At 43.2% G+C, this 13,321-nt stretch overlaps 1 protein-coding gene across 11 annotated transcripts in view; it reads right to left on the bottom strand.

Moving 5' to 3' along the window:
* LOC135097553 (uncharacterized) overlaps positions 1-13,321 on the bottom strand; it is a 57,237-nt gene that overhangs the window by 29,640 nt on the left and 14,276 nt on the right. The window contains exon 2 of one of the 11 annotated variants that reach the window (XM_063999476.1): positions 7,709-8,637. The exons of the other annotated variants lie outside the window; for them this stretch is intronic. Within the exon in view, the coding sequence (XP_063855546.1) occupies positions 7,798-8,607 (810 nt within the window). The 5' untranslated portion in view covers positions 8,608-8,637 and the 3' untranslated portion in view covers positions 7,709-7,797. Of the gene's footprint in view, positions 1-7,708; positions 8,638-13,321 lie in introns of those variants that run through there. 11 annotated transcript variants of the gene reach the window in all.

The raw sequence follows: 13,321 nt of genomic DNA, 5'->3' as shown, positions 1-13,321 counted from the left end.
CTTCTCCTAAATCTATTAACAGTGGTGTTTCTCAGGGTTCTGTCCTGTCACCCACTCTCTTCTTATTATTCATTAATGATCTTCTAAACCAAACTTCTTGTCCTATCCACTCCTATGCTGATGATACCACCCTGCACTTTTCCACGTCTTTTCATAGACGTCCAACCCTTCAGGAGGTAAACATATCACGCAGGGAAGCCACAGAACGCCTGACTTCTGATCTTTCTAAAATTTCTGATTGGGGCAGAGCAAACTTGGTATTGTTCAATGCCTCAAAAACTCAATTCCTCCATCTATCAACTCGACACAATCTTCCAGACAACTATCCCCTCTTCTTCAATGACACTCAACTGTCCCCCTCTTCTACACTGAACATCCTCGGTCTGTCCTTTACCTATAATCTGAACTGGAAACTTCACATCTCATCTCTAGCTAAAACAGCTTCTATGAAGTTAGGTGTTCTGAGACGTCTCCGCCAGTTTTTCTCACCCCCCCAGCTGCTAACTCTGTACAAGGGCCTTATCCGTCCATGTATGGAGTATGCTTCACATGTCTGGGGGGGTTCCACTCATACTGCTGTTCTAGACAGGGTGGAATCAAAAGCTTTTCGTCTCATCAACTCCTCTCCTCTAACTGACTGTCTTCAGCCTCTCTCTCACCGCCGCAATGTTGCATCTCTAGCTGTCTTCTACCGCTATTTTCATGCTAACTGCTCTTCTGATCTTGCTAACTGCATGCCTCCCCTCCTTCCGCGGCCTCGCTGCACAAGACTTTCTTCTTTCTCTCACTCCTATTCTGTCCACCTCTCTAACGCAAGAGTTAACCAGTATTCTCAATCATTCATCCCTTTCTCTGGTAAACTCTGGAACTCCTTGCCTGCTTCTGTATTTCCACCTTCCTATGACTTGAATTCCTTCAAGAGGGAGGTTTCAAGACACTTATCCACCAATTTTTGACCACTGCTTTGACCCTTTTAGGGACTGGCATTTCAGTGGGCATTTTTTTTTATTAGATTTTTGTTGCCCTTGGCCAGTATCCTTCCTACATAAAAAAAAAGAAAAAAAAAAAAAAAAAAAAAACACACACACACACACACACACACACACACACACAACAGGGAAAACAAAAACCAACAAAAAAAAGGATAAATACAGCAACACATCAGCTTTAAGAAGCCGGAAGAATGTAGTGGCCATGAAATTAGGAAGATTGCAGGCATCAGACAATCTTGACAACACCTAATGATAGAACGCTGCCGGAGTGTAATGATGGTGAGTGTTGTGCTTAAGAGAAGCTAATGCACCATTGATTACACGTCGCTGTTCTTGAAGAGAGAGATTAAATCGTATTAGGATATTTTTAAAGGAAAATGCTTAGAGAGAGAGAGAGAGAGGAGAGAGAGAGAGAGAGAGAGGAGAGAGAGAGAGAGGGAGAAGAGAGAGAGAGAGAGAGAAGAGAGAGAGAGAGAGAGAGAGAGAGGAAGGGAGGGAGGGGAGAATATCTGTAATATAGCAGAAGGAACACAACAACATAGGGGAAGGAAAAGAATAAAGGAGAGGGATAGAGAGAAAATGGGGTAGATGTGGAGGGCAATAAAGGAAGAGGAAAAGGGTGCGGCAGAAGGGAGAGGAAGGGGGAGAGGACAGACAAGTAATTAGCCTCCACTTGGGCTGGCGAAGTAAAGCATGCCCTCCGCTATTTCTCTCATTTCCTCTTTCCTTTACCTTCATTTTGCTCTTTCCTTTCCTTTCCTCTACATTTGTCTTTACTTTCCATCCAGTTGCCCTTCATCTCTCCTCTTCTTCACTTCCTCTCTCTCTCTCTCTCTCTCTCTCTCTCTCTCTCTCTCTCTCTCTCTCTCTCTCTCTCTCTCTCTCTCTCTCTCTCTCTCTCTCTCTCTGTCTATCTATCTATCTATCTATCTATCTATCTATCTATCTCTCTCTCTCTCTCTCTCTCTCTCTCTCTCTCTCTCTCTCTCTCTCTCTCTCTCTCTCTCTCTATCTCTCTCTATCTATCTATCTATCTATCTATCTATCTATCTTCTTTCTTTCTTATCTTCACCAACACCTTCCCTTTTTCGGTTTTTATCGCTCTTCGTTTCCTATTCTTTCTTTTTTATGATCTCTCCTTTTCGTTTTTTTTTTTGTCGTTTATCTTACATTCCTTTATTTCTGTTCATTCTGTTCCCCTCATTCGTTCAGGTTTCTCAGTTTCTCGTTCTTTCTCCATCATACTTTATTTTCTATTTTCCCGTCTCGAACCATTTCCTCGTTAACTATCTTTTTTTTTCCTTTCTCTATCTTATTTTCTCCTCCTCTTCCTATTTTCCATTCTATGCCTTTCAATATCCTTATTTCTTCTTCCTTCACTTCTTCTTCTTCAATAAATGGATTATTTATATTATAATGAGTACGTTTTTGTAAATTAATTACATATCTCGCTTATTTAGTTGCGTTTTTTTTTTTTTTTTTTTACGATAATGTTTGTATTAATGGAGTGTGGTGGAAGTGTAGGTAACGGGGCGCCGGTGCTCACTCAGTGTGTGTGCCTTTATTTTTCCTCTTCTTCTTCTTCCTCCTCCTCCTTCTCCTCCTCCTTCTCCTCATGATCATTGTTTTCATCTTTCTGCTTGTCATCGCCCTCCTTTGAATCATTCTTGTCTTCCTTGTCCTCCCACGCTTCGTCTTTGTTCTCGTCATCGTTCTTCTCCTCCACGTCATCTACGTATGATATCATATTTCTGTTGCTGTATAATAGATGGTCCAGTCACCACAAATATCCCTGTAAGAAACGACAAATCTACTTCTATTTATTTTCCATATGTGGTGGTCTTGTTCCTCCTCTTCCTCTTCTTTCACTTTCACCAATAATCTCCAAAGAGCCAACAAATCAGCAGCTCTTTGTTCCTCCTTTGTGTTTTATTATGCCCCTTCTGGAGAAACAAGGGAAAACAAAGGGCCAAGACTCCACCAACACCAACTCCGCAAAAAAAAAAAAAAAAAAAAAAAAACACGACCAGACACACTAGCAAGAGTTTCCACCACACACCCACGTCTTATTTCCCCCCAGGACAACGCGATGGACACCCTACTTGTCTCTCGCATCTTTCCCCTCCATCACCACCTCGTTCCCTCCCCGTCCCCAGCTCCCCAACACTCCTACGCCCCTGCTTCCCCGAGTATCACTTTCTTATGTTCTTCCTGCTCCTCTCCTTTCCTGCATAACGTCCTTCCCTGTGCCGATGCCTTGACCTCTCCTGGATCGATAGGGCGCGAGGGGAATGTGCGTATTGTATATAGGGTCGAGGGGAAGGTAGGAATGATTTGCTCCCTTACGCTATAACTAGGGCGGGAGGAAGTATGGTTAGTCTCCACCTGATCACTGACGCTTGATGTGGTGGTCGTGGTGATGGATGGCGGCGAGGTGTTGGGCAAGGCAGGAAGCAAGGAAGGAAGGGATAAGGAGAAGACGAAGAAGGAAGAGGTGCATGAGGGTATGAGAGAGAGAGAAGAGGAAGAGGAGGGAAAGGAGGTCCAAGATGACGAGACGGAGGTCGAAGAAGACGAGAAAGGAAGCCAAAAGAGAGAGAGAGAGAGAGAGAGAGAGAGAGAGAGAGAGAGAGAGAGAGAGAGAGAGAGAGAGAGAGAGAGCACAAACTTACATAACCTGAAACCAAGACAAAGTGAAGACTACACACTAAAGTGATAAAAGTGACGAGAAAAAAAAAATGAGAAAGGAAGAGTGAGATGAATGGCGCCTACTTATCACAGAGGACCACTGAGTACACCATTCACAGCGCGCCCTTCAGGTTACTTCCCTCTAGCGAGTAATAAATAATGAGGCGCAACAACAAATATTCCTCCCCTCAGCGAGACCAACACAACGACACACAAACACACACCAAACCAGTGGCAGGAGTTATCAACCTTCCACCTACTGCTCCACACACCACCCACTTCGCTCCTCTCCACCCGCTCCACCTACGCCCTCCAAAACAAGAGGGGAGAAATAAGAGACAATTTTTCATTCCGTGAGTTGGAGACAGATGTGAATTTACGAGGAAACGGAATTACCTCCCCAGATTTTTTTCTCCCCCTCCCTCTCTCCCCCTTAACGTGATTGCGATGTAAAAAAAAAAAAAAAATTCTGAAGACAACGTAAAGCTGTCACAGAAGCGGCGAGGGGAAGGTAAAGGGAGAAACCAGTTTGTGAAGGGGAGTGAGGGAGATATTTGAGCTGTTAGGTTAGGGTGAAAATAGAAAGCGGAGGGTAAGGGAGAGGCTGAAGGCGAGGAGGAAGATAAGAAGACGTAAGAGAAAGAGGAGGAGGAGGAGGAGGTGGAAGAGGAGGAGAATGAGAATGAATATGAGGTATTTATTATGATTTAGATAACGTGATGATAAAAAATGCCTGAGAAAAGTCATTGCAAATTCTTCCATCGAGAAATAATGAATTGCTCCAGAAAGGGTTTGCTCTTAATGATTCAAAGTAAAGAAGGACTTATTGAAATTTATGTTGGCTGATGTGATATTATTATTAAGGTAGCCAGATATATTGCCTCGTCCTTTGTAATATATTTGACCAGAACTGTTGAGAGAGAGATGAGAGAGAGAGAGAGAGAGAGAGAGAGAGAGAGAGAGAGAGAGAGAGAGAGAGAGAGAGAGAGAGAGAGAGAGAGAGAGAGAGAGAGAGAGAGAAAACTAGAATGAGTGAAAAGAATGAAAAAATGTGAAAGAAAATAGGAAAAAATTAAAAGTAAACAAGAAAGAGGAAGGAAAAAGAGAGAAGAGAGAGAGGGAATGAGAGTGAGAGAGAGGTGAACAGCGAAAGAAAGGAAATGGAAGAGAAAGAATAAAAGAATAAGAGGGAGGAAAAGAGAAAGAAGACTGATAAAGAGACAAGATGGAAGAAAAGGGAGAAAAGAGAGAGAAGGAGGAAGAGAAATGAAAGAGGGAGAAAAATTAAGGAAATGTGATTGAAAATTGAATCGGAATAAAGGAAAAGAGAGAGAGAAGAGTGAAAGAGAGAGAAGAATGAAAGAAGAGTAAGAGGAAGGGAGAGGAATGGAGGGAAGGAGTGAGGAAGGGTGACCTTAAGTGTTTATTGAGCTGAGTCAGGGAGGTCAGGGAGGCCAGGGAGGCTAGGAGGATCAGGCAAAGGGAGAGGTCAGGGGGAGGTCATGGGGAGGTCAATAAAACCATCAGGACGATAAGTAGTAAGTCTCCCCCCCCTCCCCTCCTTGCCACGTGCCTTCCTGACCCTCCCTGTGACACTTGCCATTGACCCTTTCACTCCCTCACCTCTCCCTCACACCCTCCCACACCATAATCGTCTCCCTGTAACGTGTTGATACCTTCCCTAATGGCCTCATACTTATAGGCTCTTTATTTTATCTGATATTCACTGTTACTGACTGTCCGATACTTTGATCTTCCCTTCCCAGTCCTTAACACTTTTTTTTTTTTTTCCTGACACTCGTAACTGATCCTTTTCGTTCTGTTCCCTTTTATGTTGCTCTGAAAAGCTCCTCATGTTCCCTGATGCAAGAATATCGATGCACACTGATACTTTGAGCTTTCCATATCTCTCTTTAATATTCTCGTTTTTTTTTTCTGACACTAATACCTGATACATTTCATTCACTTCCCTTGTATCGTACAAATTGTTATTTTTTTTATGTATATCTATTAAATGTTATCTCTAGTTTGCGTTTTAAATAATTTGTGTTTGATAAGATTCAATTGTGGTTTCTTTTTCCTTTCTTTCAGTATTTGCTAAGTTGAGAATGAGTGTTTTTTTTTTATCTGTGCACTAAATTACTACTACTTTTTTTTTCAATTTCGGCTTATTTTTTTCTTTCTTTCCAGTATTTGCTAAGTTGAGAATGAGTGTTTTTCATCTCTGCACCAAATTACTATTACTTTTTTTTTCAATTTCGTCTTATTTTTTCCTTTCCCTTTCAGTATTTGCTAAGTTGAAAATGAGTGTTTTTATCTGTGCACCAAATTACTATAATCCTACTTTTTTTTTTCAATTTCGGCTTAATTTTCCTTCCCTTTCAGTATTTGCGAAGTTGAGAATGAGTGTTTTTATCTGAGCACCAAATGACTACTACTTTTGTAGGCTGCCTCCTCCTCCAACGTGCTCGGGTCTTCTGCGCCTCCCTCAGTCACACCCAATACAGGCATGTCCTCTTTCACTGCATCCATGAAGCTTCTCTTGGGTTTTTCCTCTCTTTCTTCCTGCCGTGTATTGTCAGATATATGAGTTATATCTAAATTACTTTATTTGACCATCAGAGTTGCATCGTTGTCTGTCACAAATTTTCAGTTCTCAGTCACATTGTTTTTCTAAGTCCACTTCTAATATTATCACTACAAGCATGGAATTCGGATTTTTTTTTTTTTTTTAGCTTTCCTGTTTCGCGTCTCTCAATGTTTTCGCCACATTTTTTTTTTCACATAATTCACGAAGCCACACTCCAGGCACTTCTCTTCTACATCCACCTCTGAACATTTCACTGGAGTCACGAAATTGGAAACCCTACAATTTTTTATCCCGTTTCTTCCTTATGGGTGCCAAGTAAAGATTTCACACAGAGCGTAGTGGAGGTTTTAATTCAAGCAATAATCGCAGCAATGCACATTTAAACACTATACTAGAAACTGGAAAATATACTGTTTTAATCTGTGTTCTTCCTTCAGCACAGTGATTTTCATTAACGGTCTCCTGTCACAGTGGAAATGTTAATACGAGTAATAGTAACAACAGGTTCTTTAATTGATGCCTTTCCTCCCTTGTTGGTGTTAGTAAATATTCTATGCAGGTGATTTTTGTGAGCTGTTACACATTCCAGCGACAGTTTTAATACGACCAATAACAACAACGATCACTTAATCCTCTCCCTTACTGGTAACACTCCCTTCCCTCTCCCTTCCCACCACCCATATCTCAGCAAGTGGCATCCCTCCCTCCCTCTCCCTTCTCTCCCTATCTTACTTTCTCTCCTCCGTCCCTCCCTGTAGCGCGTTTTCCCCCTCCCTCTCTCTCCCTCCCTCCCTCCCTGATGACGTCACTGCTCGCCTTCCTTCTCCCTAACGACGTCGCTTCCGGGAGGGAGAGAAAGTGAGGGAAGAAAGGGAGAGGAAGAAGGGAAGGACTGCAGCTACGAGGGAGGGAAGGAGGGAGAAAAGGAATAAGAAAGGGAAAGGAAGAAGGAAAGGAGGAAGAGGATAAGTGGAGAAAAGAAGGAAAGGGAGAATTTTAGAGTAAGGGAGTGTGAGAGTGGAAGAGTGAAGAAGATAGGATGGTGAGGGAAGTGAGGGTGATGATTGTAATGGTGGTGAAGGTGAAGATAGAGAAGGAAGAGGAATAGGGAAGGAGTTGGGAAGGAAGAAGTGAAAAAAAAAATGGACAAGGAGAAAAGGAGAAGCAAGAGAAAAAGGATAAAGATAAAGAGCTCTTTAACACCACACCGCTCTTTAACACGCCCCGCGGGGCGGGGCGTGTTAAAGAGCGGTGTGGTCACTCGTGTTATAATGAAGCTTTGTTAAGTGTTAGTGATCTGTGTGTGTGTGTGTGTGTGTGTGTGTGTGTGTGTGTGTGTGTGTGTGTGTAATAATAATAATAATAATAATAATAATAATAATAATAATAATAACAATAATAATAATAATAATAATAATAATAATAATAAACGGTTTATTATTTAGGCAGTTAACAAAGTGAAAATGTACAGAGGGGGTGGGGAAATACTTAACATTAATCCTAAAAGTAAGTCTAATCTAGAAGAGACTATTGATTGATGGCTCGCACCATGGTGGGAATCGCACTGAGTCTGTACCGATCCGTGCGCGGCGCCTTTAGGGGCGTTATCTTATTGTGGTGTCTGGTGGCACGGGTCGGGGGAGGCGCGTCAGGCGGCAGCATGTTTCTGAGACGTGGGTGATGCAGTAGTCCCCTTCCAAACTTCTCCAGAGCCTCTCGGTGCCTGGTGGATAGTCTGGACAGTCTCAGGGTGGTCAGGGCTTCTTCATAGGTGGTGTATGCAGGGCCAAGGATGACCCTGCACGCCCTTTTCTGCACACTCTCTAGCTGTAGCTGTTGAGTGTGTGTGAGGGAGGAGGACCACGCTGGGGAGGCGTACATGAGTTTGGGGAGGATGAAGATAAGGTACACCCCCCTTAACTCATCTGTCGGCGTCCCCAGCGACCTGAGTCTGCGCAGCATGTACAGCCTGTAGGTAGCTGATCTCACGGTGCTGGCGACATGCTGCTTCCAGGTCAGCTGGTCGTCCACCGTGACTCCGAGAAGCTTGGCACATCGGACCACCTGGAGGGGGTGAGGGCCCACTGTGAGCCGGGGAGGGGGCACTGGTACAGAGGAGGTACAGAAATGCATCACCACAGTTTTGCTGTGGTTGATGGTCATCCTGCTCTCCTCCGTCCACGTCTGCAGTCGCTCCAGAATTGCTTGCAGTGGCGAGTAGTCCGGGTTCTTGGTGGATTCTGGGACGCCCACGGTGCAGTCGTCCACATACTTCCAGCGATGGGGGGTGTCAGTGAGGGCGTCGTTAATGAGGAGGAGGAAGCATAGAGGACCCATCTTGGTCCCCTGGGAGACCCCACATGTCAGCTGTTGGTAATTAGAGACAGAGCCCTGATAGCGAACGGCCTGACGCCTCCCTGTGAGGAAGTGTGTGTGTGTGTGTGTGTGTGTGTGTGTCGAGATATCAAGCGTGCACACTCACTCACTCACTGAGACACTCACACACACACACAAAACACACACACACACACACACACACACACACACACACACAAAACTCACACACACACACACACACACACACACACACAAAACTCACACACACACACACACACACAAAACTCACACACACACACACACACACACACACACACACACACACACACACACACACACACACACACACACACACACAAAACTCACACACACACACACACACACACACACACACACACACACACACACACACACACACACACACTCATCCTTTCGCAACCACACTAATCTTAATAATTACACCAATGCTTTCCTCGTGTAGTTTTGCTTATCAGTAAACAAGGTGTCTATCAATATCATCAGTGCCATCATAACATGTAATTTTCAAAGAGATTACCAACACCCCAAAAACTACATTAGCTGAATTATTCTTTCTTTTTCTCTTTTTTTTTTAGCTTGTCCTTTTTATTTTTGAGGGAGTGTTTATTATTTTTATTTATTTTTTTCATTTTCTTGTTTTTGCGTCTTTCGTCTGTTCCCTTCACGTGTATTAAAAAAAAAAAAAAAACAGGAAGAGGAGGACGAGGTGGAGGAGGAGGAAAGGGAAACTGACGAGGAAGAGGGCGAGAAAAAAAATACAAGAGTGGAGGAAATTTTGAACGTGAAAACAGAAAACTACAACAACAACAACAACAACGAGACGAAGATGATGATGATGATAATGATGATGATGATGATGACAATAAAAAGTATAGAAAGCGGAGGAGAAAAAGAACGAGGACGAACAGGAACAACAAAAATAAGAAGAAAAGAAGAAAAAAGCAAAGAAAGAAACTAAAAAAAAATAAGAGGAGGTTCAGGAAGAAGAGGAGGAGGAGGAGGAGGAGGAGGAGGAGGAGGCGGCGGTGGCGGCTATCTGTGTTACCAGATCAGGCTGACATGACCCGCGGGAGCAACAATCTGCTACACACTGTGAGGACCGCTGGACCGTGACTCTCCCTCCCTCTCACTCCTCTCCCCTCTCCCTCTCCCTCTTTCTTCAGGCCTACGTGGGAGATACTGGTGATAATGTATTCAATGAGTGGTATGAAATCAGCGCTCTCTCTCTCTCTCTCTCTCTCTCTCTCTCTCTCTCTCTCTCTCTCTCTCTCTCTCTCACTGGATGGCAACCCTAATGCACATGATGGGAAAAAATTATGATAAACACCAATAATTTACTGTCTCTCTCTCTCTCTCTCTCTCTCTCTCTCTCTCTCTCTCTCTCTCTCTCTCTCTCTCTCTCTCTCTCTCTCTCTCTCTCTCTAATGCATTAAGGGGTTCTCGTGAAATATACATATATGTTATGTTTTCAAGAGTGCTTTTTTTCAGGATTGTAGAGAGAGAAACAATGGCTTAAATCTTGATCAAGTTAGATTTACGCTTTCACTTGTCTCCAGTGAGGCGTCTGTTTAAAGAGGGATCTGATAGGTCTTTCATTGCCACAGAGAAGACAAGAAGGGTGACGTAAGCAAAATTCTCAAGGTCAGTAGTCATGATAGGATAAGATTAAGAGGAGATTGATGAGATCTTTCTGTGGTACTGGCGATGTATCAACGGTAAACAAACGAAATTCTCAAGACCAGTAGTCAGGATAGGACAAAAAAGATTAAGAAGAGATTGATGAGATCTTTCTGTGGTACTGGTGACGTAAATAATGGTAACAAACGAAATTCTCAAGGTCAGTAATCAAGATGGGATAAGAAATAACGGGTTCAAGCTTGTAATAGTTAGAGATGAGAATCCTACTGATCATCTATGTGGCCTTTGAAAACAGTCCTGCTGAGAGGCCAAGGCGCTTCAACATGCAGGCTGCGTGCAACACTCCATCCAAATTATGCTGATATTCTCCAGTACTGTTATTATTATTACTGCAGTTTCTTCTTCTTCTTTTTATTACCTCTTGTGATGTGTTTGAAGTGTGTGTGTGTGTGTGTGTGTGTGTGTGTGTGTGTGTGTGTGTGTGTGTGTGTGTGTGTGTTATTCATCACTATCCACTACCTTAAAACCGTTGATATTCATTCTGTTCCTTTTTTTTTTCATGACAAAGTTTCTTCATCATAGTTCTTCATTATTTTCGCAATTTAGTTAAAATATTTGTTTTCTTACTTATATGTCATGCGTATCTACTAAAAGCAAATATATAACTGTTTACGCATCTACTCGTATATGAACACGTTTTGAGGGCGTAAGGGAAGCTGCAAGAAGCCTTCAGGCCTACACGTGGCAGGCCCTCAGTAAAACATCCCTAGCAGTCTCCACCTCTCATCCCTATTTATTAATTTACTTTGTCTTCTTTTGAGGCTCTCTTTCAACTCGACTCTAATGGCCTGACTACCGAGCTTCACCTAGTCACCCACCACGCTGCCTGAGAAAAGTTTATTCACGTATGTTTGTTTATTAATATAGTTATTCATCAGCCTGTTTACTCGAATCACTTACGTTTCATTATTTTTTACCTTGCCTTCTTTTTGTATTTAGTTATTTATTCACTAATTGGCTAATCAATCTATCAAGCTTCCACGTTACCTACTCCTTGTATTAACGCATTTATTCATTTGATTCCCTATTCATTTCTCCATCCAGACTTCTTACCCAGTTAATCTATTTCACTTACTGACTCCTTATCTATTGATCTATTCACCAATTTACTTCATTCACCTTCTCGTATCTGCATCTGTGTCTTTCATTCACTTGTTGACTCCTCTATCTATCTCTCCACCAGTTTATCCTATTCACTTACTCGTATTTACATTTATCAGTCTCTCTCCCACCGCCCCGCCTCCCGCGCCCTCCCACCCTCGACCACATCCCACACACCATACACTTAGCGATTTCCAACTCTGTCTATTACTTTCTCAGGCTGTTTGTCTCACAATCTACCTACCATGTCATTGTACCTCTCTCTCTCTCTCTCTCTCTCTCTCTCTCTCTCTCTCTCTCTCTCTCTCTCTCTCTCTCTCTCTCTCTCTCTTCCTACCCACCCATGACTCTCTCTCTCCCTTCGCTTCTCCTTCCCACCAGTAATTCTCTCCCTCCCACCATAACTCTCTCCCTCTCTCTCTCTCTCTCTCTCTCCTCTCCCTCGCTCCCCTCACAGTCTCCCCTCTCCCTCCTCTCCCTAGGTCAGATACATCACAATAATTGCCTTTGCCTCACAGTTTCTCCCTTTAAGAACATTTTACAAAATAATAAAAGGATGTACGAGGCCCCTTTTTTCCTCCTCCTCCTCCTCCTCCTCCTCCTCCTCCCCCTCAGTTAAAAGAGAGTAGTCGGGCTTGAAATATCGCCGCTTTGTGTTTGACTAGCCAATGTTTCACTCCACGTGCGCCTCGCTCCAAGACGCTGCCCCACTAAGCCTTGAACAGCCGCCGGAGACTAAGGCGCGGCTAGGCAGGGTGTAAACACGGATTAAATCAAGCTTGTGGACTTTGCATGTAACACTCCTTAGCCCCCCGACGCTACGCTGCGAGGGTTACTGGGCTTATTACGTGTTATTAAGGGTGTCTAGAAGAATGATTTGGGGTTATGTCGTTACGATAAAGGGTTTGGGGTAAAAAGATGGGTATACTAGACGATAAAGGGCTTAGGTGTTGGATTAACCCGCGCAGTGCCACCGCCGTAAATTTACGGCATCTAGCTTACCCGCGCTCAGTGCCACCGCCGTATATTCACGGCGGCAATCTAAAAAAAATTCTAGTATGTTTATTTGTCTAAATAACTTTATAAAAAACACACTAAGTATACTCCAAGCTCCACCCTACGCACTGAATGTGTTAGTTTGTTTGTATGCTCCTTGAGTGGCCCCCAGGCGGCGCGCGGCGCGGCGATCACGTCAGACTCATGAGAGCTTGTACAACCACCGGAGGAAGCAGTCATGGCACGCCGCCGTGGGTTGTGTAATGAGATTATCTCTGCTTTACTTTCTTCTAGTAGTGATGAAATGTTATCAGACATGTCTGATGATGATTCTGTACATGACAAAGACTATGTACAGCTGAGTGAAAATGTAAAAATGTACCAATCACTACTATCATACGAGTAGCCTACCTATGCATAGGCTATGCATATTGATAGTGTTGATATATGTAATATATAAACAAATAATCCATTACCGAGGTCACTTAACATAATTTACGAATACTGGTGTTGATCAAAAATGGATAGCACCGAGCACACTACGAGTATCAGCATCACACCATATGCGCACCAATATCAGACAACTTCTCAGGTGATTTTTTTTTTTTTTTTTTTTTTTACTTTCTAAAGACAACGTGTTTTCATTATTTTTACATGATTTAGGATTTTTTGAAAGCATAAAAAAAATATGCAAAATTGGCTGGCAGCACGGGTTGGTTCAGGATAAAAGTGGCCGGCAGCGCGCGGGTTAAATCAGGGTTATGTACTTTGAACGCTACGAGAGTCAGTGTGCTCGTCTGGGCTTATTAGGAGAGTGATTTGAGCTTGTGTGGTTATGATAAGGGGTGTGGTGAGGGAAAAAAAGGGATGTACAAAAGGA

Source organism: Scylla paramamosain, unplaced genomic scaffold (genome assembly GCF_035594125.1).
Source record: "Scylla paramamosain isolate STU-SP2022 unplaced genomic scaffold, ASM3559412v1 Contig25, whole genome shotgun sequence".
In the NCBI taxonomy this organism is placed as follows: Eukaryota; Metazoa; Arthropoda; class Malacostraca; order Decapoda; family Portunidae; genus Scylla; species Scylla paramamosain.
This window is presented reverse-complemented; position numbering and strand designations above follow the sequence as displayed.